The sequence below is a fragment of the Cetorhinus maximus genome, chromosome 9 (genome assembly GCF_964194155.1).
Source record: "Cetorhinus maximus chromosome 9, sCetMax3.hap1.1, whole genome shotgun sequence".
In the NCBI taxonomy this organism is placed as follows: Eukaryota; Metazoa; Chordata; class Chondrichthyes; order Lamniformes; family Cetorhinidae; genus Cetorhinus; species Cetorhinus maximus.
This window is the reverse complement of record NC_135887.1, coordinates 5,322,683-5,345,936: the sequence shown is the minus strand read 5'-3', so window position 1 is coordinate 5,345,936 and position 23,254 is coordinate 5,322,683. Positions and strand designations below refer to the sequence as shown.

The window sequence follows — 23,254 nt, the reverse complement described above, 5'->3', positions numbered from 1 at the left end:
TTTACACTTGTTATTGATTGGCCAAAAGAACATTGGAAAAGATTTAGGAGCAAACAGTCCTTGTACTCTCTCAGTAATAGTGACACAGGCCCACAGACCCCCGAGATAAAAAGACCAGCATCCATGGAACTAAACTCTAGTCAATAACAGTGAGAGAGGGTAACAGGAAGGAAGAAACATTTTGGCAAAAAAGATACAATGACAAAATGGGAAATAAATGTTTGGCACCAAGATTGTTTCCAAACACCTTTCACAATCTCAGCAGGCAACAGGTATACATAGCTCCACAATTACTGGTCATATAACAGAAACATTTACTCATCACATACCCACTTTTACAGATACACACTTATTTACAAAGTTAAGAGCAGGTCATTTAACAGAATTCTTACAACTGATCTCTCTTCAGGACATGCTGTTATCAGATAAAGAAATCAAATAGTTTTGAAGGCATTCCCTAAACTTTATTCTAATAATTTAGTGTCATTTTTAACCAAAATCCAAAACTAATTATTCATGCATGTATTCAATGAGCTGTTAGAATCACAAAAGTGCAGATTATGACCACCAGATGGCAATATTTAATGGCCTCTCCATTAACTGAGGTGGATGCAAGTTTGCACAAATCAAACAAATTAATTAAACAGTCCTACAATATTTTACCACTTACAGAATAAGGATGAAAATATTCTTTGGTGGGCTTTTTAGTGGGTATACTAAATGGCTTGCTTTCATGCTTAAAGGGAAGTTTTACAAGCAACCTCTCCTCTCATGAGCACCATGCAAGGTTCTGAAATTATTTCTTTTATCAAATGTTGATAAAATAAATTTGTAGTAGATTCTATAAATTCCAATGGCTGAATTGGAATTTGTTATTAAAATTCACACTTTCAATGTTCCCGCCCTGAGGGGTGTAGCGTGTGCCATGGTGCTGGTTATTTGCACCTCAAGCCGCACTCTCCCTGCACCTCACCAAAATGGCTATTATTCACATAGGCCCTCGGACAAGAGTGAAATGTGCCATTCAGTAATGCAAATATGGTCAGGGAGATGACAACACAGAATAATTAAGCTTGATCCAGTGTCCACACACTTTTATCAATAGAAGACATGGGGCAATATTTCAGAGCAGAGACCCTTGCTGATCTTTCTCTCCCTAGCCTAGTGACGATTAACATAATTGGAAATACAAAGGTCTTCTATACTTACAGTAAAAGGGTGGTCAAAGATGCAGTGGGGCCGATTAGGGACCAAAATGGAGATCGATTAGTAGAGCCAGAGGGCATGGCTGAAGCACTAAATTAATACTTTGCTTCAGTGTTTACCAGGGAAGAGGACTTTGCCAAAGCTATGATAAATTAGATGCTTGCTGGGAAATTGGATGCAATAAAAATAAAAAGGTTCTAGGAAGGCTGACAGTGCTTGGAAGTAGATATGTCACTCAGCCCACATGGATTGCATAATAGGTTTCTGAGGGAAGTAAGGGTAGAAATTGCAGAGATGCTGGCTGCAATATTCCAGTCTTCCTTAGATACAGGGGTGGTGCCAGAGGATTCCAAATGCTAAACCCTTGATGGAAAAAAAATTGGGAGAAGGATGAACTTGGCAATTACAGACCAGAACAGTCAGTTTAAAATCTTTAAAATCAGCAGTGGGGAAACTTTTGGAATCAATATTCAGGAAGAAAATGAATCACCGCTTGGACGAGCTTGGCTGTTAAAGGAAAGCCAGCACGGGTTTAAGGGCCAAGTCGTGTTTGACTAATTTGATTCGAGTTTTTTGATGAGATAACAGAACGAATTAGGGCAGTGCAGTTAATGTTGTGTGTATGGACTAACAGAAGGTGTCTGATAAAGTACCACATATTAGGCTTGTTAGTTACCATAATTGAAGCCCACAGAAGAAAAGAAGCTGTGACAGCAGAGAAAAAAAATGGCTAAAGGATATAAAACAGAGCTTTGTGGTGATTGACTCTTCTTCAGATCAGAGGAAGATGTACAGTGGCATTCCCTAAGGTTCAGTGCTAGGACCAGTACTGTTTTTGATATACTTTAATGAATTGGACTAGGATGTGCAGAACAAATTTCAAAATCTGCAAGCGACATGAAACTTGGAAGTGTAGTAAACAGTGAGGAAGATTATCAGAACCATCAAAAGGCCATTGACTGGCTGCTGGATTGGGCACATAATGGATGAAATTCAATGGAGAAATGTGAGGTGACATTTTGGCAGGAAGAATGATGAAAGGTAACGCATGTTAAATCTTCATATCTGAACCTAAATATTGATCGCTGGGCAGCTAGTCAACTCTCAAAAGCATCATAGTCAAGCTCGATCCCAAGTGCATTTCCCAGTTCAAGAACATTGGCTAGCAATGAGATACTTTGTAGATTTTCTTCTCCAAAACCCAAGAGATACAAGACCAATGTAAGTGTCACTGAGCTACAATGGGCAAGATCGACTAACTTAGCAGAATGGTGAAATTGAACCCAAAACCTTCCTGGTCTGCATAGCTCAATTATACACTACTTTTATCAAATAATGTACACAGGGACTTGATTAGCAATTTCTTGCAACACTGAAATGGAACTTCAGTATTACCATAGATGAAATTCTACACCGCAATCTTGACAGGCTGCCTCTAACCAGCCATTTTAAAGTACAGGGAACTATGGGGAAGATAGTAGAATATAAATGACTCATGAAGCTACATACTTGTGAAATGAGGACTTTATTTGCTATGGTATCAGGGTTCCCAATTTCTCTGGCTCTCTCCTACTCCCACTGAAATATAAAAAAGTCTGACAAAACTCGCAATTCACAAATATATGCCAAACTGTAAGAGTGAAATTGAGCTTCAGAAACCAGCTAACTTAACTTTGTGTCTTGCCCAATACTGGATGAAACGAAAGCAGCACACACAAGATGACAGTCCCAAAACAAAAACAATTAACAGTAATTGTAAATTATTACAAAGAGGCAGATGAATCAGAATGAGAGTTTGTTTAGATGATAAATAGGCCATCGACCAAACTAAATTAGATTAAAATAATAATCTAGGTAAATTAATGAAGAAAATCACTTTGCTCAAGCTAAACATCAACAATTATCTCCAAGCAAGGTAAAGGCAATTATCTTGGACTGTGCCAACATGGCTGCTGAATCCTGGTGACCAAGACACACATTTTATGTCTCAAACATGATTTCAGTAGTAATTTTTCCACCCTGACACTTGAGTTAATCTCCCACTGTAAACAGGCAAACACCACAGTCAGGAAACCTACTTCTAGACATTGATAGCTCATTTCTACAGCTGAGTGCAAGTACAGATGCCAAGCTCTCTAACTTATGCCTTCTCCCGTGAGGGCAGCCTGGTCAACAGTGGAACCCAGCTCATGCTGATTTGCAGGGACATGTCATTGCTGTGCCATGGTACAATGGTTCACCAACCAGCAGAGAATGGGCAAAGCTAAAGTACCATAGAAGTACACATAAAATCTACTTTGAGGAGTTTATTGAAAAATACTGAAGGAATCCAACAGAACTTCCTCTCATTATTACAATTAATAAAGGTATCGTGATTTTCCTCAATAATTCCTTCGCAAGCAAATCTATTTAAACAATAAGGTAATGAAAATGCAATTGCCTGTAATAAAATAAAGTTAATGAATGTTTTAAAAATACTAAGGAATCTAATGAGTATTATTCAATTCTTGAATTGGAGGTTGTGGATCATCTCTCCCCTCATCAATCAGTTCTTGGGACTGGCAGTAAGTAGTCTGGGCAGTTCACTACGAACATGTCACAAGTAGTACTGAAACGGAGTTAGTTTAAAATCCTTGTTCCCAATGCGAGTCAGTACACCACTAGAATATAACTGATAGCCTGACTTTCAGGATCAACTCTACATGCTATGCTATGTACAAATACTCCTTTTACAATTGGCAGTTTACAACCACAACTTTGCCCGCTGCACACAAATTCTACAACACAAGATAAAATGGGAAAGGGTTAACACAATCTGCAAATATTATCATTCTACACAGATAAATATCCATGCAGGCAAATATCTAACACAGGTGGACATACACCTTATACTGTCTTCCCACAAGATACAAGCCCTCACCTTTCACCTGCAGTGAGGATCTGTAGAATTTATTCCACTCTATCTTTGTTTGCTTTCTGAAGCTTGAGCTACAGTTAAAATTGCAACCATAACAGATAATCATGAGCAAAAGGAGAAATTTATTAAAAGCAAACCTGATCTCAGTTTGTAGGAAGAGGGGGAAATTTTACAATGTCCAACCACTTACAAAATTAATCAAGGCTAAAATAACATATATAAGCATATTAAATACTTCTCTTGTTTCTAGATGCAATTGCTGTTCATTTTGTGCATTCTATAACTGGTCACTAGAAGGTGCACAAGTGTGATCCAGGGAGTTGGTCATTCCCAGCATTCCTTTTCTCCCCATGGACAGTCTGATTTCCACTTGCACCTTCCATGAACAACATGAAATGTTCATTTTCTATAACCTATTTGCTACTTCTTGATTTACTGGGTGTTATATCACAAACTCTTTAGCTTAATTTTTGTAATATATAGTCAACCTTTCAAAAAAAAAGTTGAATAATTGTAGTTCTATAAGAAAACGTTATATACACAAAAAAAACACCTACGGGAATTTTAGTGCCTGAGCCTGTAGCTTCCTTAATATTTAGTAGGGTGAAAATTTCCCTCTTCCTTGTCAGTGAAAATTCAAACACAAAGTCAATTATTTACTATTACTCTTGATCAAACAATTTATAAGATAAATATATATTGCACAACATTTTATTTCCTTGTCAATTTTCTCCTCCTCCGAATGATACTGGCTCCTTCCCATGGCACTGGTCACACTTTTACTGTAAAGAGCAATGCGAGGCACTATGCCCACAAATATATACCGACTATCTAATTGCAGTTTGGGTTGGGGTGGAATGCAGGGGTGGGAGCATCACAGCAAAGCAGTCCAATCTTACTCTAGCTTTGCATCCACAAAGAGGCCTGGCCTATTTCACCCTCTGTACTTATATCTCAGACTGTGATCAACGAGCTGAACACAGATCAGGACTGAACCTGGGTCATTCCAGTCTGCATGGCTCAGCGACTCATTGGGCAATAAAAACAGAAAATGCTGCGAATACTCAGCAGGTACAGCAGCATCTGAAGAAGGGAACAGAGTTAATGTTTCAGGATGATGATGACCCTTCATCAGAACCACGGGCAACCTGCACCTGCAGAAAGGTTTGAGTTGATCCATTGGACAGGTAAATTTCTACATCTCACAAAAAATTAAAAGAATGTCAGTAATTTCTAACTGACAGGGAGAGAGCTTTACAGCAACCAAAGTTAGTACTGAATATTAAACTTAGAGTCAGACCTAGAAGAGTAAAAATCTAAAAAGGTTCAGCTGACCTCTCCATGACCAGAGGATCTAGAGAAGTTCACCTTTAAGTTGATTTCAGGGAAGCATAACAACTTTCTAACCTTAAATGGACACACTATATTATACACAGCTCCACTTCAACAGAATAACAGTGTGTTACACAGTATAATGCCTCACTCCTTGTAAAGCAGCCAACTTATGATTAGCACCACATGGGCCTAGAATTATTTTGAGGTTGCTTGGCTTTTGTTGAACCAGTGAATATATCACAGTATTCAAAGTTTAGCATAACTTTTCCAGTGCAGAACTCTTGGGACCAAGTCATTTCTGGATTTTCTGCATTATAGAAAGGTGTTAGAATGTCTAATCACAATGGTGAGAACCAGAAAGCACCGCAGGTATAAATATTTACCTCAAACAAAACAATGATAAGCTGCAATTAAAACTTTTATTTATCCAATAATATGGGCCCTAACTTCCTCGGAGTGGCAATCTGAGTCAGACTGCCACTCCGCTCCCAGTTTTTTTACCTTATTTTTTTCGTTCCATCCTTGCGACTCAGGCCAGGCAAGATCCGGGCAGTGCAGTGCGTCCCCGAGGCCTAGTGTCGAAGGGCAGCTCTGTCAGGTGCAAGGAGGCCACACCTGCTTCTTTACAGCAGTAGCTGCTGTAAACCAGGTAAAGCAGCAGGGGGGTGGGGGGAGAGAAGAGTCCCTCATGGGGCTGGGGGTGGGGGGTGCTTCCCTGTCGGAACCATCCAAGGTTTGTTTAAATTGCATTTTCAGATGGTCCGCAGCACAAGGCAATTGCCCAACGGACCTTTGCACTTCCGGCTAATTGCCATGCAGGCCTTACCTGTGGACTTCCAGGTGTGGGGTTTCCCTAGCGCCTCTTTGGATCTTTGAGGTACACTCCCCCCAATACAATGCCCTGGAACTCAGAGGTTACAACACTGTATCTTCCATGTCTCTGCTCCCAAAGTACTGCACTAAAATGATGCTGATGACACAGAGGGAATGCTTGAGTCTGCTCAAAAAATTTCCAGACAACTGGTGTTTCTGAGCAATAATTTCCAGATTTGGAGAAGTCACAGTGTATAATGTAACCTGCATTACGAAGTAACCTTCTAGATTGAATCCAACACATTTTGCACTCCCAACTTAACACAAAGGGAATTTTAAATAATAACCATTACTATTTATGGCGAGCTGCTTGGTGCAGGTTCAATTAAGCTAGTAATGGTGTCATTAGTACCTTTAGCTATATTAGGTGTTAGCACAATGCTAACTTCTGAAGAACATCCGCTATGCACCAGTTTGATACTTCAATTTCCCAGACTGTCTGCGCTTATGGTGTTAATTTAGCTGTTTCATTTGGACACCAACCATGCTGAATAGAGGCTTGTTTTGTGCTGTTGACTTTTTTCCATCAGGAATTCAATCCAGACTGTCCAGAAATATTTCACTTAGGACCCTTAATGACCAGCACACAAACAGGTCTTTCATTCCGTCCACCTGGGAAAATTTGAACTCTACATTAGGCAAAATATTTCCATGCAACGGTAAAGATGGTTATAATGCAGTTCACAGTTCCACTGAATCACCTCACAGGTCAAAGAGTGCCTGTGCATCTATATACCACTTGTAACTCAATTTAACTAGATAATTTTGATAAACAAATGTGACAGCAGTTATCTCACCAAGATGACAGCTTTTTTTTGTAGTTAATTGAATACAATGGCTATTCCGGTGACTTAGCGCGACACAGGGTCGTACCATTGTGCACTAAGTCACACAGAAAGCAAGATTGCAAGCTTGATCCATGGCCTGTAATGAGTTACTGATCTTAGCTATAGTGACAGAATGATTTTACCCAGTTGACTCATGTATTCGATACATATGGGATCGGGGGATATCCGCATTCAGGAAAAGAAGGGACTGTCCACCCTCTAAGTTGAGAGAGTTCCTGCCCTCAAGCAGAAATACAAGAGTTGATGGTTGCCTGGTGAACCTCCATTAACTCCCAAAAATCTCATGGATGGATCTGCCATTTCAGAGAATGGACTGTTGTATGGCAGAGTGACTGCAGTTATGTTCTCTACTCTGACTGAATGCTCAGCCATAAGAATAATCTAGTGATAATTGCAAATACACCTGAAGAATCATATCCTAAAAGGAACTAGGAACACCCCCACATCCCCCCACCACCGCTGATGGACACTGTCGTTCAACCACACTGGTTTGCTCTGTACTATGGTTTGAAAATGTTCCAATGCTGGCTTTACTGTCTTTGATCCAAAATCCTTCCAAGGAGTCACATGCACTGTGGATAAAGGGGGAACCGGTGAATGTACTGTACTTAGATTTCCAGAAGGCATTTGATAAGGTGCCACATCAAAGGCTATTGCGGAATATAAAAGCTCATGGTGTAGGAGGTAACATATTGGCATGGTTAGAAGATTGGCTAGCTAAAAAGAAACAGAGGGTAGCCATAAATTGTCTTATGAGGAAAGGTTGGACACGTTAGGCTTGTATCCACTGGAGTTTAGATGCACAAGAGGTGACTTGATTGAAATCTTTAAGATGCTGAGGGGTCTTGACAGGGTGGATGTGGAGAGGATGTTTCCTCTTGTGGGAGGATCTAGAACCAGGGGTCACAGTTTGAGAATAAGGGGCCGCTCATTTAAGACAGAGATGAGGAGAAATTTTTTCTCTGAGGGTCGTGAGTCTTTGGAACTCTCTTCCTCAAAAAGCGGTGGAAGCAGAGTCTTTGAATATTTTTAAGGCAGAGCTAGATAGATGCTTGATAAACAAGGAGGTGAAAGGTTATCAGAGGTAGGCAGGAATGTGGAGTGGAGGTTACAATCAGATCAGCCACCATCTTATTGAATGATGGAGCAGGCACGAGGGGCTGAATGGCCTACTCCTAATTCATATGTATCCATCAGGTGAACTGCTCTTTTGTCCATCAACACCCAGGTGTCTTGCAAAAGGATGGTCATATTGTCAAGGACACATCATGATAACAGCCAATATGTAATGGGCAGGGGATGAGTGTGGGGGTTAAATGACTTCTTGCACATTCCTGTGATCATCATGAGGTCCAAAACCAACATCCAACCAATCCATGTTAACTGGGAAAGGGAAGTTTCACAAGGAAACATTATTTGAGTAGGTTTGGCATGTGTGGTTGCATAAAAGCCTACACATTGGGAACTACAAAATATCAGACCTGTATTTATTAAATAACCTTTCACCAGGATCTCCCCAAATACCGGAAACTGGTTTGAATGCAGAAAATCCTTAGACTGCCTTTCCTGAAATAATGTACCTAAAAATGTTTTTCTTATAGCTGAGACCTTACGTGACTGGAAATATTGAACTGTATAAAGCATCAGTATGGCTACAGTTTGGCTGTGCTCAGCTACTTCAGGCACATGTGTTAAGTAGCTCTGCATGCTATTTATATAGGAGTCATGCCTTTGAAGTAACATTGTGCATGCCAGACAACCTGCAACTCTCTACCACGTAGAAAAAATAATCAGCAAAGAGACAGACAGCTGAGGGGGATGTTTCCTCAAGAGGCAATCAAATTTAAATACTAGCATCTCAAATGGGTCCATTAAAAATCTTACGCCTACATGGATTCCACCAACAGGCTGTTACATGATGACAAATTTACATACTTAAAAAAAAACAATATCCCTTTATGTACAATATATCAGAAATGGGGTGATCAAGGATTATTGACATAAATTTACTAAAATTGTGACATAACTCAGTTCACATTCAATGTGATTAAGCTCTTTGAGGTGATGACAGATAAGGCAGATGGGGAAAATGTAATGGAAGTGGTGTACATGGACATTCACAAGTCTTTGGCAAGGTACCACATAGGGGATATTAGAGAAGATTCAGGATATAAAATTAGGGGGAGTGTAAAAAATTGGATTAAAAACTGGTAAGAGGAAGGGAACAGAAAGTAGGAGTTAAGGGTAGTTTTTCAGAGTGGTTGGAAGAGAGATGTGTCCTGGAGGGTCTGATCTGAAATCACTTCTGTTCAGTGTGTGCCAATGATTTGAATACAGCAGTGAGTTGTCTAAATTTTCAGATGATACTAAAATAGCAGCATGAAGGAGGTTGCAAGGTGATATTGATATGGTGGTGAAATTGGCAAAAAAGAAAGTGGCAGACGGAGTTCAATGTCAGTAAATTTGAGGTAATACAAGTTTGGTTAAGAAAAACGTACTTTGAATGTGGAAATATCGAGTTGTGTTGATGGTTTGGATTTTGGGATTCAAGTTCATAAGAAATTAAAAACAACACCTCAACTGGATAAAGCTGATGAAAAAAATAATGGATGCTGGGTTTTACAGTAAGAATTATAGGGCATTAAAGTCCAGATGCAATTGTGAAACATATAACAGAAAAGAAACACTGTATGAAGTTATGAGCTCCAATTATGAAGAAACTGAACAGAGTGATAGAATTAGATTGTTTCCAGCAGTTGAGGGGCCTGGAACATGAATGTAAAATTAAATGAACAAAACTGAAGGCAGAGGGCAGGAGAAGCTTTTATTTTTACACATGATTGGGAGGCTGTGAAATATACTATTGGGGTCTGCGAATGAAAAAGAAACCATGTCAACATTTAGAAATAGTTAGATAAATGGGTAAAGAGGAACAGAGGGATACAGAAAGAGTAGGCACACAGGATTAGGATGATAGCCCACTTGGAAAATAAACATTAACTGATGGGTTGGGCCACCATGTAGTAATTTCCATATAACTAAGCAATAACTGTTAGCAGTTGGCCAATCTCAGGATTATGTTTCAGTAAAGCATGCCATCAGCCTATAGCCGGGATCTGGACAAACAACTAACGTGCCTCCTCCAAAGATGGCTGTTGTTTTGCCTAAGGTGACTGTTTAGAGTTGGATATTTACTGTAGCCAAACACATTTTGAAAAAAACCTTGCAATTTGGGTTACAGTTATACTGCCTCACTGTCAAGAAAAAGTGATAACATAACTCTGAAGTCACATCAGCTATCTGACTGGATACCACAGTAAAGTTGGAGACATGAAAAATCTCAACAATTTGGGGACTGTGGTTAAACTCATTTTCCAGCTCACAGGCCAGTGTGAAACCTGGTCTCCTAAAATTCAGGTGCACAGCATACCTAGTACTGCAACTCACAGCATACTGCAACTCAACAACATACATTCTTAAAGATTTTCACTTTCAATGCCTGGCTTTAGTATGCTGTACACTGCAGAAGTTCACCAAGGTTACTTCAACAGCAGCTCCTGTTACTTCACACTTTACAACAGAGAAGGGCAAGGCAAGTAATGTCGTGGGATCACCATCACCTCCAAGCCACATACTACTCTGACCTGGACATAACGACTATCGCTCCTTCATTGTCGCAAGATCAATCCCCAGAAATTCCCTAACACTATAATATGAATAGTGCAAGGACAAGGCCCACCATCACCTTCTCATGCCAATTTTTAAATGGGCGTTTAAACGTGACCATGTCAGTACTGCCAACATCCTAAGAAATGGAAGTGCATGCATGATGCTGACATGCCATGTCTTGGAAATGACTTTGACTTTGAATTGTTGGAATGTTTATAAAATCAGAATGACTGCTCATCTTTGATTGTGCGAGCATCATGCACTGGTTCACAAGCTTGTCTCAGATCAGTATAACTACAGTCGTAGGGAACATACTAAATTCACGATGATTAGGCGATTAGCTAAACAACGAATGGTTGGCAGCAAGGTTTTTCCACTAAGTTGATAGAAAGCGAGTTTCAATTTCATCACAAGATCATAATTCCATTTGGGTATATAGCAAACAATAGGGATACTGGAATGTTCTGATTGGAATAAAGCTATCAACAAGATTCACTGCCCTTTGCCACTTGGATTACCTGAACAGTACATCATTGGGATCACTGATTAAAGCAAATTTGTTTCTGGTGGAAGCAAATTTCATTTTTTTAAACAAACATCACTTCCAGAGAGCTCAAAGGGAATATTAATTCAATTAGCTGCAATTAATGATCATCCATTTGAAGTACAGTTCTTTTTAAAGACTGGCTAGGTTTCTGCAATTGCAACCACTGACAGCTGCAGCTCTCACCAGATGAAACAGTAGCCCCTAGTTCTAGATTCCTACACAAGGGGAAACGCCCCCCTCAGGATCTTGTATGTTTCAATAAGATCACCTCTCAGATCATCTGGTATCAAGTCAAACATGGGCAAGGAAACTTCCTGCTGATTACCACATACTTCCCTCTGTCAGCTGATGAATCAGCACTAATCCATGTTGAACACCACTTGGAGGAAGCACTGAGGGTGGCAAGGGTGCAGAATATACTCTGGGTGGGGGACTTCAACGTCCATCACCAAGATTGGCTCGGTAGCCGTAAATGACTCAGCTGCTAGACTGGGTCTGTGGCAGGTAGTGAGGGAACCAACAAGAGGGAAAAACATACTTGACCTCATTCTCACCAACCTGCCTGCCACAGATGCATCTGCTCGTGACAGTGTTGGTAGGAGTGATCGCCGCACAGTTGTTGTGGAGACGATGTCCCATCTTCACATTGAGGATACCCTCCATCTTGTTATGTGGCAGTAGCAGTGTGCTAAATGGGATAGATTTTGAACAGATCTAGCAAATCAGGACTGGTCATCCATGAGGCGCTGTGGGCCATCAGCAGCAGCAGAATTGTGCTTGAACACAATCTGTAACCTCATGGCCTGCATATTCCCCCCACTCTACCGTTACCACCAAGCCAGGGATCAACTTTGTTCAATGAAGAGTGCAGGACAGCATGCCAGGAGCAACACCAGGTGAGGTGGTGAGCTGCCGCCTTGAACTGCTGCAGTCCATGTGGTGTAGGCACACCAACAGGGCTATGCATGCCAAACAGCATAAATAGAGCTAAGCGATCCCACAACCAACGGATCAGGTCTGCAGTCCTGCTACATCCAGTTGTGAATGGTGGTGGACAATTAAACAACTCACTAGAGGAGGAGGCTCCACAAATATCTCCATCCTCAATGATGGGGGAGCCCAGCACATCAGTGCAAAAGATAAGGCTGAAGCATTTGCTACGATGTTCAGCCAGAAATGCCAAGTGGATGACCCATCTTGGCCTCCTCCGGAGGGCCCCAGCATCACAGATGTCAGTCTTCAGCCAATTCGATCCACTCCCATGTGATATCAAGAAACGGCTGAAGGCACTGGATACTGCAAAGGCTATGGGCACTGACAATATTCCAGCAATAGCACAGAAGACTTGTGCTCCAGAACTTGTCGTGCCCCTAGCCAAGCTGTTCCAGTACAGCTATATCACTGGCAACTACCCAGCTTTGCAGAAAATTGGCCAGGTATGTCCTGTGCACAAAAAGCAGGACAAATCCAATCCGGCCAATTACCGCCCCATCAGTCTACTGTCGATCATCAGTAAAGTAATGGAAGGGCTATCAAGCAGCACTTGCTTAGCAATAGCCTGCTCACTGACACCCAATTTGGGTTCTGCCAGGGCCACTCAGCTCCTGACCTCATTACAACCTTGATTCAAACCTGGACAAAAGAGCTGAATTCCCAAGGTGAGGTAAGAGAGACTGCCCTTGACATGAAGGCAGCATTTGACAGTGTGTGGCATCAAAGAGCCCTAGCAAAACTGGAGTCAATGGGAATCGGGGGGAAACTCTCTGCTGGTTGGAGTCATACTTAGCACAAAGGAAGATGGTTGTGGTTGTTGGAGGTCAATCATCTCAGCTCCAGGACATCACTGCAGGAGTTCCTCAGGGTAGTGTCCTTGGCCCAACCATCTTCAGCTACTTCATCAATGACCTTCCTTCCCGCATAAGGTCAGAAATGGGGATGTTCGTTGATGATTGCACAATGCTCAGCACCATTCACGACTCCTCAGATACTGAAGCAGTCCATAACCAAATGCAGCAAGACCTGGACAATATCCAGGCTTGGGCTGACAAGTGGCAAGTAACATTTGTGCCACACAAGTGTCAGACAATGGCCATGTCCAACAAGAGAGAATCCAATCATCGTCCCTTGATGTTCAAAGGCATTACCATCACTGAATCCCCCATTATCAACATCCTGAGGGTTACTATTGACCAGAAACTGAACTGGACTAGCCATATAAATACTGTGGCTACAAGAGCAGGTCAGAGGCTAGGAATCTTGCAACGAGTAACTAACCTCCTGACTCCCCAAAGCCTGTCCACCATCTAAAAGGGACAAGTCAGGAGTGAGATGGAATGCTCCCCACTTGCCTGGATGAGTGCAGCTCCTACAACACTCAAGAAGCTTGACACCATCCAGGACAAATGAGCCTGCTTGATTGGCACCACATCTACAAATATGTACTTCCTCCACCACCGATGCACAGTAGCAGCAGTGTGTGCCATCTACAAGATGCACTGCAGGAATTTACCAAAGCTCCTTAGACAGCACCTTCCAAACCCACAACCACTGCCATCTATAAAGGACAAGGGCAGCAGGTAGATGGGAACACTGGAAGTTCCCCTCCAAGTCACTCACCATCCATTCTTGGACATATATCGCTTTTCCTTCACCGTTGCTGGGTCAAAATCCTGGAACTCCCTTCCTACCAGCACTGTGGGTGTACCTACACTACATGGACTACAGCGGTTCAAGGCGGCAGCTCACCACTACTTTCCCCAAAGGCAATTTGGGATGGGCAATAAATGCTGGCCCAGCTAGCGAAGCCCACATCCCATGAATGAATATTTTTTAAAAATTCCCAATGACAGATGTCAGGCTAACTGGCCTATCATCTCATACTTTCTGTCTCCCTCTTTTCTTGAATAGGAGAGTTACATTTACACTTTCCCAATCCGCTGGGGTCTTTTCAGAATTTAGGGAATTTTGGAAGATTACAATCAATGCATCCACTATCTCTGCAGCCACTAGACCCTAGGCCATCAGATCCAGGGGACTTGTCAGCCTTTAGTCTCATTAGTTTTCCCAGTACTTTTTCTCTAGAGATAGGGATTGCTTCAAGTTCCTCCGCCCCTCTTGTCCCTCGTTTTTCTACTATTGTTGGGATGTTTTTAGTGCCTTCTACCGTGAAGACAGATACAATAATTGTTCCAAGCATTTCCTGATGGCTGGAGTATCGTGACTAGACATTTCCCACCTTGGCACAGCCATACTGTCTCCCAGGAGAGTCAACAGCCAGAGAAAAGCCCAGGCCAATAAGGGCAAAAAGTACTCTGTAAAATTCCTGATTCCAAACCCTATATTTTAATTGGACTTGATCTTTTAAGCACAGTCAATTGTCTTCATTAAATTTATGTTGGAATGTCTAAGCTGTATTTAAAAATCAACAAATATCAATTATGTTCTTTCACATGATTCAACCATGCTTCTTAAGGAAGAGCAGAGTAATCAGCCATCTTTACTATAGACCTGAAAGTTATACAATATTGAAAACTCTTTGGTCGACATGCAAAATTGGGCCAGATTTCATTGTACTCAGGTGTCTAATAGCATCTGGCATTAGTTAGATTTGCCCTTGCAACACGTCAGCTCAAAAGAAATTTTGCCTAAGTTGTTGAAAGTACAAGCTGATACTTATACCAGTAACACAGTGAAGGAAAGAGCATCTGGGATCTCAATGATCAGGGCAATTGGCAGATTATCTTCTTAATCAATGAGATTTAAGGATTAAACAATGGAAGCGCTGAGAAGGAGGGTGGATAAAAGGGAATGAATTTCATGTTAAATCAGGAACAGGAAGAGAAATAAAGGGAGGGAAAGAAAAAGAAAATGTCGGAAATATTCCATATGTCAAGCAGCATCTGTGGAGAGCAAAACAGTTAACTTTTCAGGTTGTGGACTTTCCAAGAGAAAAAAAATATTAACTGTTTCTCTCTCCACAGATGTCACCTTACAAGCTGAGCATTTCCAGCACTTTTTGTTCTTATTTTAGATTTGCATCAGTGTTGTTTTGCTGAGAGAGAGAGAGAGAGAAAGATATAGAGAGAGAGAGAAAGATATAGAGAGAAAGATATAGAGAGAGAAAGATATATAGAGAGAGAGAAAGATATATATAGAGAAAGATATATAGAGAGAGAGAAAGATATATATAGAGAGAGAAAGAAAGATATAGAGAGAGAGAAAGATATAGAGAGAGAGAAAAAGATATAGAGAGAGAGAAAAAGATATAGAGAGAGAGAAAGATATAGAGAGAGAGAAAGATATAGAGAGAGAGAAAGATATAGAGAGAAATAGAGAGAGAGAGAGAGAGAGAGAGAGGGGAAGAGGGAGAGAGAGAGAGAGAGAGAGAGAGAGAGAAGGAAAAGAAAAAGTAAACAACTGGCATGTTATTGTTTCCTAAAACAATTCACAACCTGAAGAAATGAGCCTCCAAACTTAAGAGTCAATTCTGGTACCCCAGAGGTTAAATCTGCAATCATTAACACATCACATCTGTAAAAAGGTACTTACTCATGTAATTACTAGCCTTGAATATCTGCAGTGAGTCTAGCTTGTATCTACCATACAAATACCAATAAGAACAATGCAGGTGAGGCAAGCTTGGAAGATTCTGTTTTGCAAAGTTAATAGTGGAGAACTGTGACATGGACAGCAACCTTTGGATAGTAGTATTTAACCGCACAACTGCCTCTCACCTGAAGCTGTATCATTTATGCTTAAATAATGGCGAGCACCATCAACCTGGCCACTGTTTTGACAACAAAATTTGCCCTATTATTTGAACATAAATTTGTTAAATAGAACTGAGAAAAATAGGAGTGCACTGTTTAATAAAAGTAAAAAAAAGTAAATGTATTTAAGTTAAAAAGAACTTTTGGATCAATACTGAACAGAAGACTGATAAATAAGGATTTTTTTCTCATGTAAAAGAATATAAACTAAAGCTCAATATTCTGAAAATGCGAACTTGTTTCAAAAGCAAAATGCCAGATCATTGAAACTCACTGATTAGGTTTGACGTAAGCAAAGTTATAATTAAAGATTCAAATGTTTCTACTGAATCCACTGTAGATTTCCAATGCTGCCATAATGCTCAAGCATTCATGTTTAAACTAGACTTTAGATTTCAGCTTGCACTTGAAAGTGCCTTCTTTGTCCTTCGTGACAATTACTGCAGGAAGACCCTGTGGCTCTGATTCTTTAGCGGATGCCATCTTTAATGATGATGTATGGGTGTCCCTTTCCTCCACGCTGCTGCAGGTCAAATGCATGACATCGCTGCATGTGTATCAACAAGCAAATTATAAACCGTGTCAATCTGAGTTAATGCAAGGCTGTAATCCCTTTACAAGAGATCTAATATGTGGCATGAGTTATGTTCATTTTATAATCTGATAAGAATAGAGTGAGTTACAATGCTCTAATAAAAGAGTAATGAGGCTCCTTAATGACACTGTTAACAGGTAAAATAACTTAAAATATTGCTCTTGTAAAAACTGATTAAATCTGTGCTGCATACTTGCCCTGTCTATTGCTATTTGTCAGATAGGCTATAGCTAAGGGTACAGGGAAGGCAACTGACAGTTGAAGCACAATAATCAGCTAATTGCAAAGAAGAATGTTTATGGTACTTATCAATATGCAGTTTTTGTAATAAGTTAGTGCAACTTTCAATAATATTCCTCCACACTGTTTTGGTTAACAAAGGACTAACAAATGAGAACATGATATTATGAATAGAAGATGGGGGTTTAAATCAGTTTCTAATACACAAAAGCCTATGTAGCGATGGGAGAAATCAGAATGAAATGTCACTAATTACTGAATTAAAATTGTGGCTGATGTTTTAGCAGCTTAAGCAGACTCTAACTCTGCCCTCTCAACTTCAGTCCAATGAAGGAGAGATATTTTCACTTTAGTCTGGGTTATATTCAAACCCAGGTCAATGTGTCAAGTAAAGTCCCAAACCCATTGTGCCATCCATTTCCCTTATTATTCTAATTAATCAGGTGTCATACTTGCACATAAAAGATTAGAGCAGCAAACCATTTCAATTATACACAGTTTTGCAATAGTGAACTGACCTAAAAGAACTGATGGGACTTTTGCCCAGAGATTGCAGACGTTTAAATATTATTTCTCCTTCCTTCAATGAGTCTCATGTCAAGGAGGGAGTCAGATGCAATAGCATATCTCATCATATAGGCCACTGCTTGGGAGTCTGAGTTAAGCTGCTTGAGTGAGAACACGTGTGGCTCCTAGCTAGGCAGTTGGCTCCAGTGGAGGTTTTAGAAGTGCTGCTGCATTTTTCTTCATGTCCAGATTGTCAAAAGGCATGGTGATACAACCAAAAGCTATGTGATTCTGTATTCAAGCACAGCAATCACCACACCTCACAGTCAATCCCCAGGTCCGTGATAAGCTAAGGCATACAATAGCTTACCATGACACTGAACTTTGTATACTGCATGTTACAAATGTAATATATATGAGATGCACAATAACAGTATTAGCAATTTTACTGAGTCAGCTACAGAAGAGTAATTCAAAAATAAAAAAAAACACAACTGGATTATAAACTAACACAATCACCTCTTGTGTGCATCTCACCATATATTCAGTTCATGTATTGGGTTCCAAAAAATTATGAGGAAAGTAGGCAAAGAAAATAAAACTAGCCAATAGAGCAATAGAAAAGAAAAAGAAAAAACAATGAAATAAAACTCTTAATCCTCAAGATTTGAATGCTTCCCCTCCCAGGATCAGGGATGTATTGTTTATGCAAGGGATCTGTAACAAGTAGGTTCAACTGCATGGAGATGGGCGGACTAGCAGCTAAAATGATTGAACATTTGTCTCCCAACCAGAAGGTTGAGAGCTCAACTCACTGGATTCCTGTCAATCTAGCTCAATTGCTTCACTTACATGTCAGGGCGCTACATGAATGCAAATTCTAAGTGGGTGGGAGAAAATTAAGGATCTTCTAGAATTGAGAGTTGTTTACACCTGGCCATAGAAGCATCAATTTTGGTTGTGGAAAAATAATTTTCCAACTAGGCCTGTTCTGGTCTCTGAATTATTATAGCAGTGAACAGCCTCCAGAGAGGAGAAGATGCCTTTTTTGTTTAAATACATAGAAGCTACAAAATAGAAATTAAAAAATAGCGATAAATAGAAGTTATATAAAATGACGGTGACAGCCTATGGTGATTTTTGCTACATTTAAGTCAAACTCCTTCCAAAACATACTTTAATAATTGCACCACGTGATTATGCTCCCTTTAAAACAAAATCCCTATGTACTTTCTGCTACGATAGCAAGAAAAGTTTAGTGTATTTATCAGCATCAGTATATATTGCAAAATCCTCCAGAGAAAGCTTCATATATTGCAAAATCAATCAACCAACACATACATTTTAAAAAAATGCTCTTTTCTGGGTGTCAACAACAATCACTCATAAATACATACACAGCTTCCAGAAGTTGCAATGAAAAAGCATTTAATGGGAGTATTATTACTGTTCCACAATATCTGAATTGTTGTGGTTTAATGGATAATGTCACTTCGATCCCAACCCCTTTTCTTCAAAAAAACTAAAGGCTCCGATATTTTGATACACTCCGCTAAGTGCTACTGGCAAAGGCTGATGATGCTCAACCAAATAAAGAACAATCCATCAAAGCAAGCATACATTTTTAAAAATCTGTTTTGAACCTAATTAGATTCCAAATCTGGGAATAAGTGCTTATATAGATGTGACCACTTTTCAATTAATATTCAAGTAATTTTAGCAGCACCCAACTCCTTATTGTTAAACAGAATTTTTTTTTTTATTCATTCATGGGCTGTGGGTGTCGCTGGCTAGGCCAGCATTTATTGCCCATCCCTAATTGCCCTCGAGAAGGCGAGACCGAGCTGTTAACTGCAAATAGTTACCCCAGAATAACCCGTCTCCAAGCCCGGTTGTCTCTTGAGCATTAGATTTTGAATGGTTTGCTCAAACCTTTATAAGCTGGCACTGGCTGATGGTTTCTCCAAACATTCTCAGTGTGCAGGGTCACTGGCTATTCATTTTATATGCAAAACTTTGGCCTTAACATTCTTCTGGTCCTCTGAGAAAATAGGACAATTAATTGGAAAGAGTTGAGTAAGTAACAAGAAACTTGTCTCACCTTATTCTTTAGTGGAACCTACCCTTTACTTGTACTTGTCAGCATTAATCAAACCAAATTAAAATGAATGCCAAAAGCTATATTTTATGAATATATTACTAACTAATTTATATTCAAGGGTTCCCACTTATTCTGAAACCACCTTGTTGAGAACAATGGATTTCTGAAGTAAGTGTGCACAGCAGTCCCATAGTTATTAAAAGATTATCACAACATAAATACTTCCCAAATAAAAATCTGATTTATTTCAAGGAAATAATCAAGATGCACTACGGTTTGGAGCCAAGTGGTTAAGCTAGTGATGAGTCATGGCCTACAGCTGGTAGTCTAAGTTGCTGTCCTTTGCCTCTGGAGATCCCTGTGCCAGGAAAGTAAAACTCTGCTCTCACTGCTGGCCATTACGAATGGACTAGATTCAGCACTTATTTGCTAACATCACTTTCCAGGAGCTCAGGAAAGCCAATAGTGTAAAAAAGCAGAAAAGTTGTGCATAGAAAGAAAGGGGTGAGTATGAAGCTAAATAAATGGGTTTATTATTTGTACTGTCCTTGTACAAGACAACCATCACTGTCCTTCTGGTTATGGGTTTCAAAGTGAAAATTTCCCATGTTTCTCTAACATCATTATTCCTCACTATAGTGAGCAACAGCAGTTTACTCATTTATAAAAAAAGTATCCCTCCAAAATTACAAAAATAACAAGGTAAGTATGCCTAACTTAGGACTTGTTAATACCATTAATTTGAACCCTGCAGAATCTGCAAATACTAAGTTTTCCCATAAAGTTACACATCTAGACAAAGGTGCAGATTTATGTAGCTGACTGGGCTCTCAAACCCCTCCTCCCAAAAGGGGTAATTAAGCTGCAATAGAGAGATATTACTCCAGCACTTTTATTCTTTATGGAAAATAGCAGACTTTTTATGGCTTTCCAAATCCAACATACATTTTCTATGATATCGCAGTTTGCTCTGCAGGATAGTACAAAAGCGATTAAAGCCCAGTGATGGCAGTCAATCTGTGAAGAGATGTACTTCGGGCCAATCATAAATTTTCGATGATTTCTCTTATAGTAGCATTATAATTAGAGAAATGGAAGAAGCAAGATCACTTCAGTAGATTTGGCATGGCTACACTTTGATGCCAGTGACAAATGGTAATCTGATAGCAAGAGAAGGGGCGGGTGATGGGTTGAAGAACAGGTCAATATCACTGTGCCATAGAACGCATTTGATCACCATAATTTATTACATACCTCGCATCATCATTCATTGTACTATGGTCAATAGGTGCCATGAAACTCACTAATTTGTTGTGAACGTGGTATCTGGCAGGAAAGAAATGAAAATGTTATTTGCTTCTCATTTTAATTTCCTTTTAGCTGCTTTATTGCCCTAAAAGCATTGGAGTATTTGTATAACTGGATCATTATCCCCCTCTCACCACAAAAAAAACGTCCAATTCTTTACCCTTTATAGAGACACTCGTTTATCCAACACTCTCCGAAATAGAATTCTACAGCTCAAAAAGGACAGGCAACGCTGAGACATGTTCTTCACATCTTCCATTCACAGATTTAGGCATAAGTTTTTGATAGATTATTACAGCTTAAGTAAGGCCGATTTAAGTTGATAGTTGTTTCTTTCAATAAATCAGACACTGACAATTTAACACTTTAAAAATCTGATTTCTCTGACACTGACATCATTTTCAGTTTAAATTCAAGTTGAGCTTGCAGAAAATATAGCTTTTATTAACCTTTAAATTAGCAATATTGCAGAGTTTTACGATGCAGCCCAACACCCAGAATTCTCTAAGACACTGAACCTGACATTGTAGTGGTAATGACAACAAAACTGTCAGCGTTTGCTTTCATTACTCCACTGAAACTGTCGTCAACAGTGACGGTCGGCACGCACGCAGAATAAAAGGGAAATCCAAAAGTTGCTGACAATGATTCTACACTTCTCTACAGAGTGTACTGTTGAGGTCTCCCCCCTCACAAAGTGCATTCCCTAAGCAACCAGTGAATTTGACAGAACTTTTACACTGCTAAGGCTCGCGATAAAAACCTGCGAAAAAGTTAACCTGGTTGAATGAGATGTAACTGGGTTTCTGACAGTGTTCCAATTTCATAATTATAACTAAACACCCTCACTGGCCCTGAATAGCTACTTTTATATTCGTAGAATGTCAAATTTCTCCATGATGATAGAAAATTGACATTTTTAAAATAGCTTTTAAGTTTGCTTATAATGTTTTAGCTTCTATCTTAACCCGATCATAATGTATTTCACCAACTGAAAATTTAAATTAAAAGGGAATGCATTGTGTTTTTAACTTCCTGGTTTGTTGCCTGTGGAAATACTTCAATGTGACTGGCAACTTACCCTGCTTATTGACATCACTGCTGCTGCATGCTTAGAGATCCCCTGATTGGGTGCCAGATTTAAACAAAAGAGGAACTCCATCTCACAGGGACCACTAGACCTTAGTGAGCAGCTTTCTTCAAGGTCAGCGGTGAGCTTTGCTGCTGATAGTAAAATCCAGCCCAATGAATTCTTGAAGTCAGCTGGGAATTCAAGGGAAACCTAAATTTTTCCCCGTCCGGGGGAGTGCGAGTGTGCTGCCATTTCACATCAGCGGGCCAATTAAGGGCCGCCCAGCGTGACGCCAGCTCGGAAGCTCCTTGTGCGGGCTGGTTGGGGGGGGGGGGCTGGGGGGGGGGGGGGGGGGGGGATTCCCTCAGCCGGGAGTGTGCTCTTTTGCGCATGTGCGCGAAAGAACACACAGATCTCCCTGAGGCTATGTGCTGCCTCAGGGAGATCGGCTCGGAATGAAAATTTGTAATACAAATGATAAAAAAAATTTCCCTGACATGTTCCCTCATGTGACACTGTCACATGAGTTGGGACATGTCCATGACTTTTATTGAGACCTTTAATAAAAATTTAAATACCCTCATGAAACCTCATCCCGCCCGTGGATGAGGTTTGATGCTTTTTCCGAAGCCCGCCAGGGCTCCCGGCCTTTCTGCCAACCTTAAGGTTGGACAGGCAGGTCCATTAATGACCTTAATTAGTTTCTCAATGGCCTCAATAGGCCGTTGACAGGTCGGCAGGCACGCAGCTGACTTGGCTGCGCCCCCGCCGACCTGAAAATGGAAATGACGCAGGGTGATGTCGGGAGCTCCACCTGATGTCATCCCGTGTCAGTGAGCGGGCCACGCCCCTGCTCGCCGACCGGAAGATCCTGCCCCAAGGGTAGGGCACAGAGCAGACCAGGGCTGTTATCATATGAAGAGGGTTAAATCATCAAACTAGAAGCTTTCCTGCAGCTCCTAGTGGCTGACCACGTAGCAACATGGACAAAGGCTTGGGTGAAGGAAATAGTACACGGTGATTAGGTCTGAAAAGGGAGGAGATATCACTGAAAAATTCGGTTGGTATTTGCATAACTATAATAGCATTAGTAAAGTAACAAGCTTGAATGAGATGGATGCAGTAATTGTATTAAATATGTGATTAAGCCCAAAGTTTGCAGATTGATTTTTTTCATTGCTTGAAAGCCTGGCAGGTAGTAAGTAGTGGCATCAGCAGGGCCCCTGGGAGCAGCCAGGCTGCCCCAACTTGATTTTGAATGCAAGAG

At 40.4% G+C, this 23,254-nt stretch overlaps 1 protein-coding gene across 4 annotated transcripts in view; it reads right to left on the bottom strand.

The window, feature by feature from the left end:
- aatf (apoptosis antagonizing transcription factor) overlaps positions 1–23,254 on the bottom strand; it is a 98,871-nt gene that overhangs the window by 11,096 nt on the left and 64,521 nt on the right. For all 4 annotated transcript variants that reach the window (XM_078547958.1, XM_078547961.1, XM_078547960.1 and 1 more), the window contains one exon: positions 20,862–20,933. In XM_078547958.1, the coding sequence (XP_078404084.1) occupies positions 20,862–20,933 (72 nt within the window). The remainder of the gene's footprint in view (positions 1–20,861; positions 20,934–23,254) is intronic.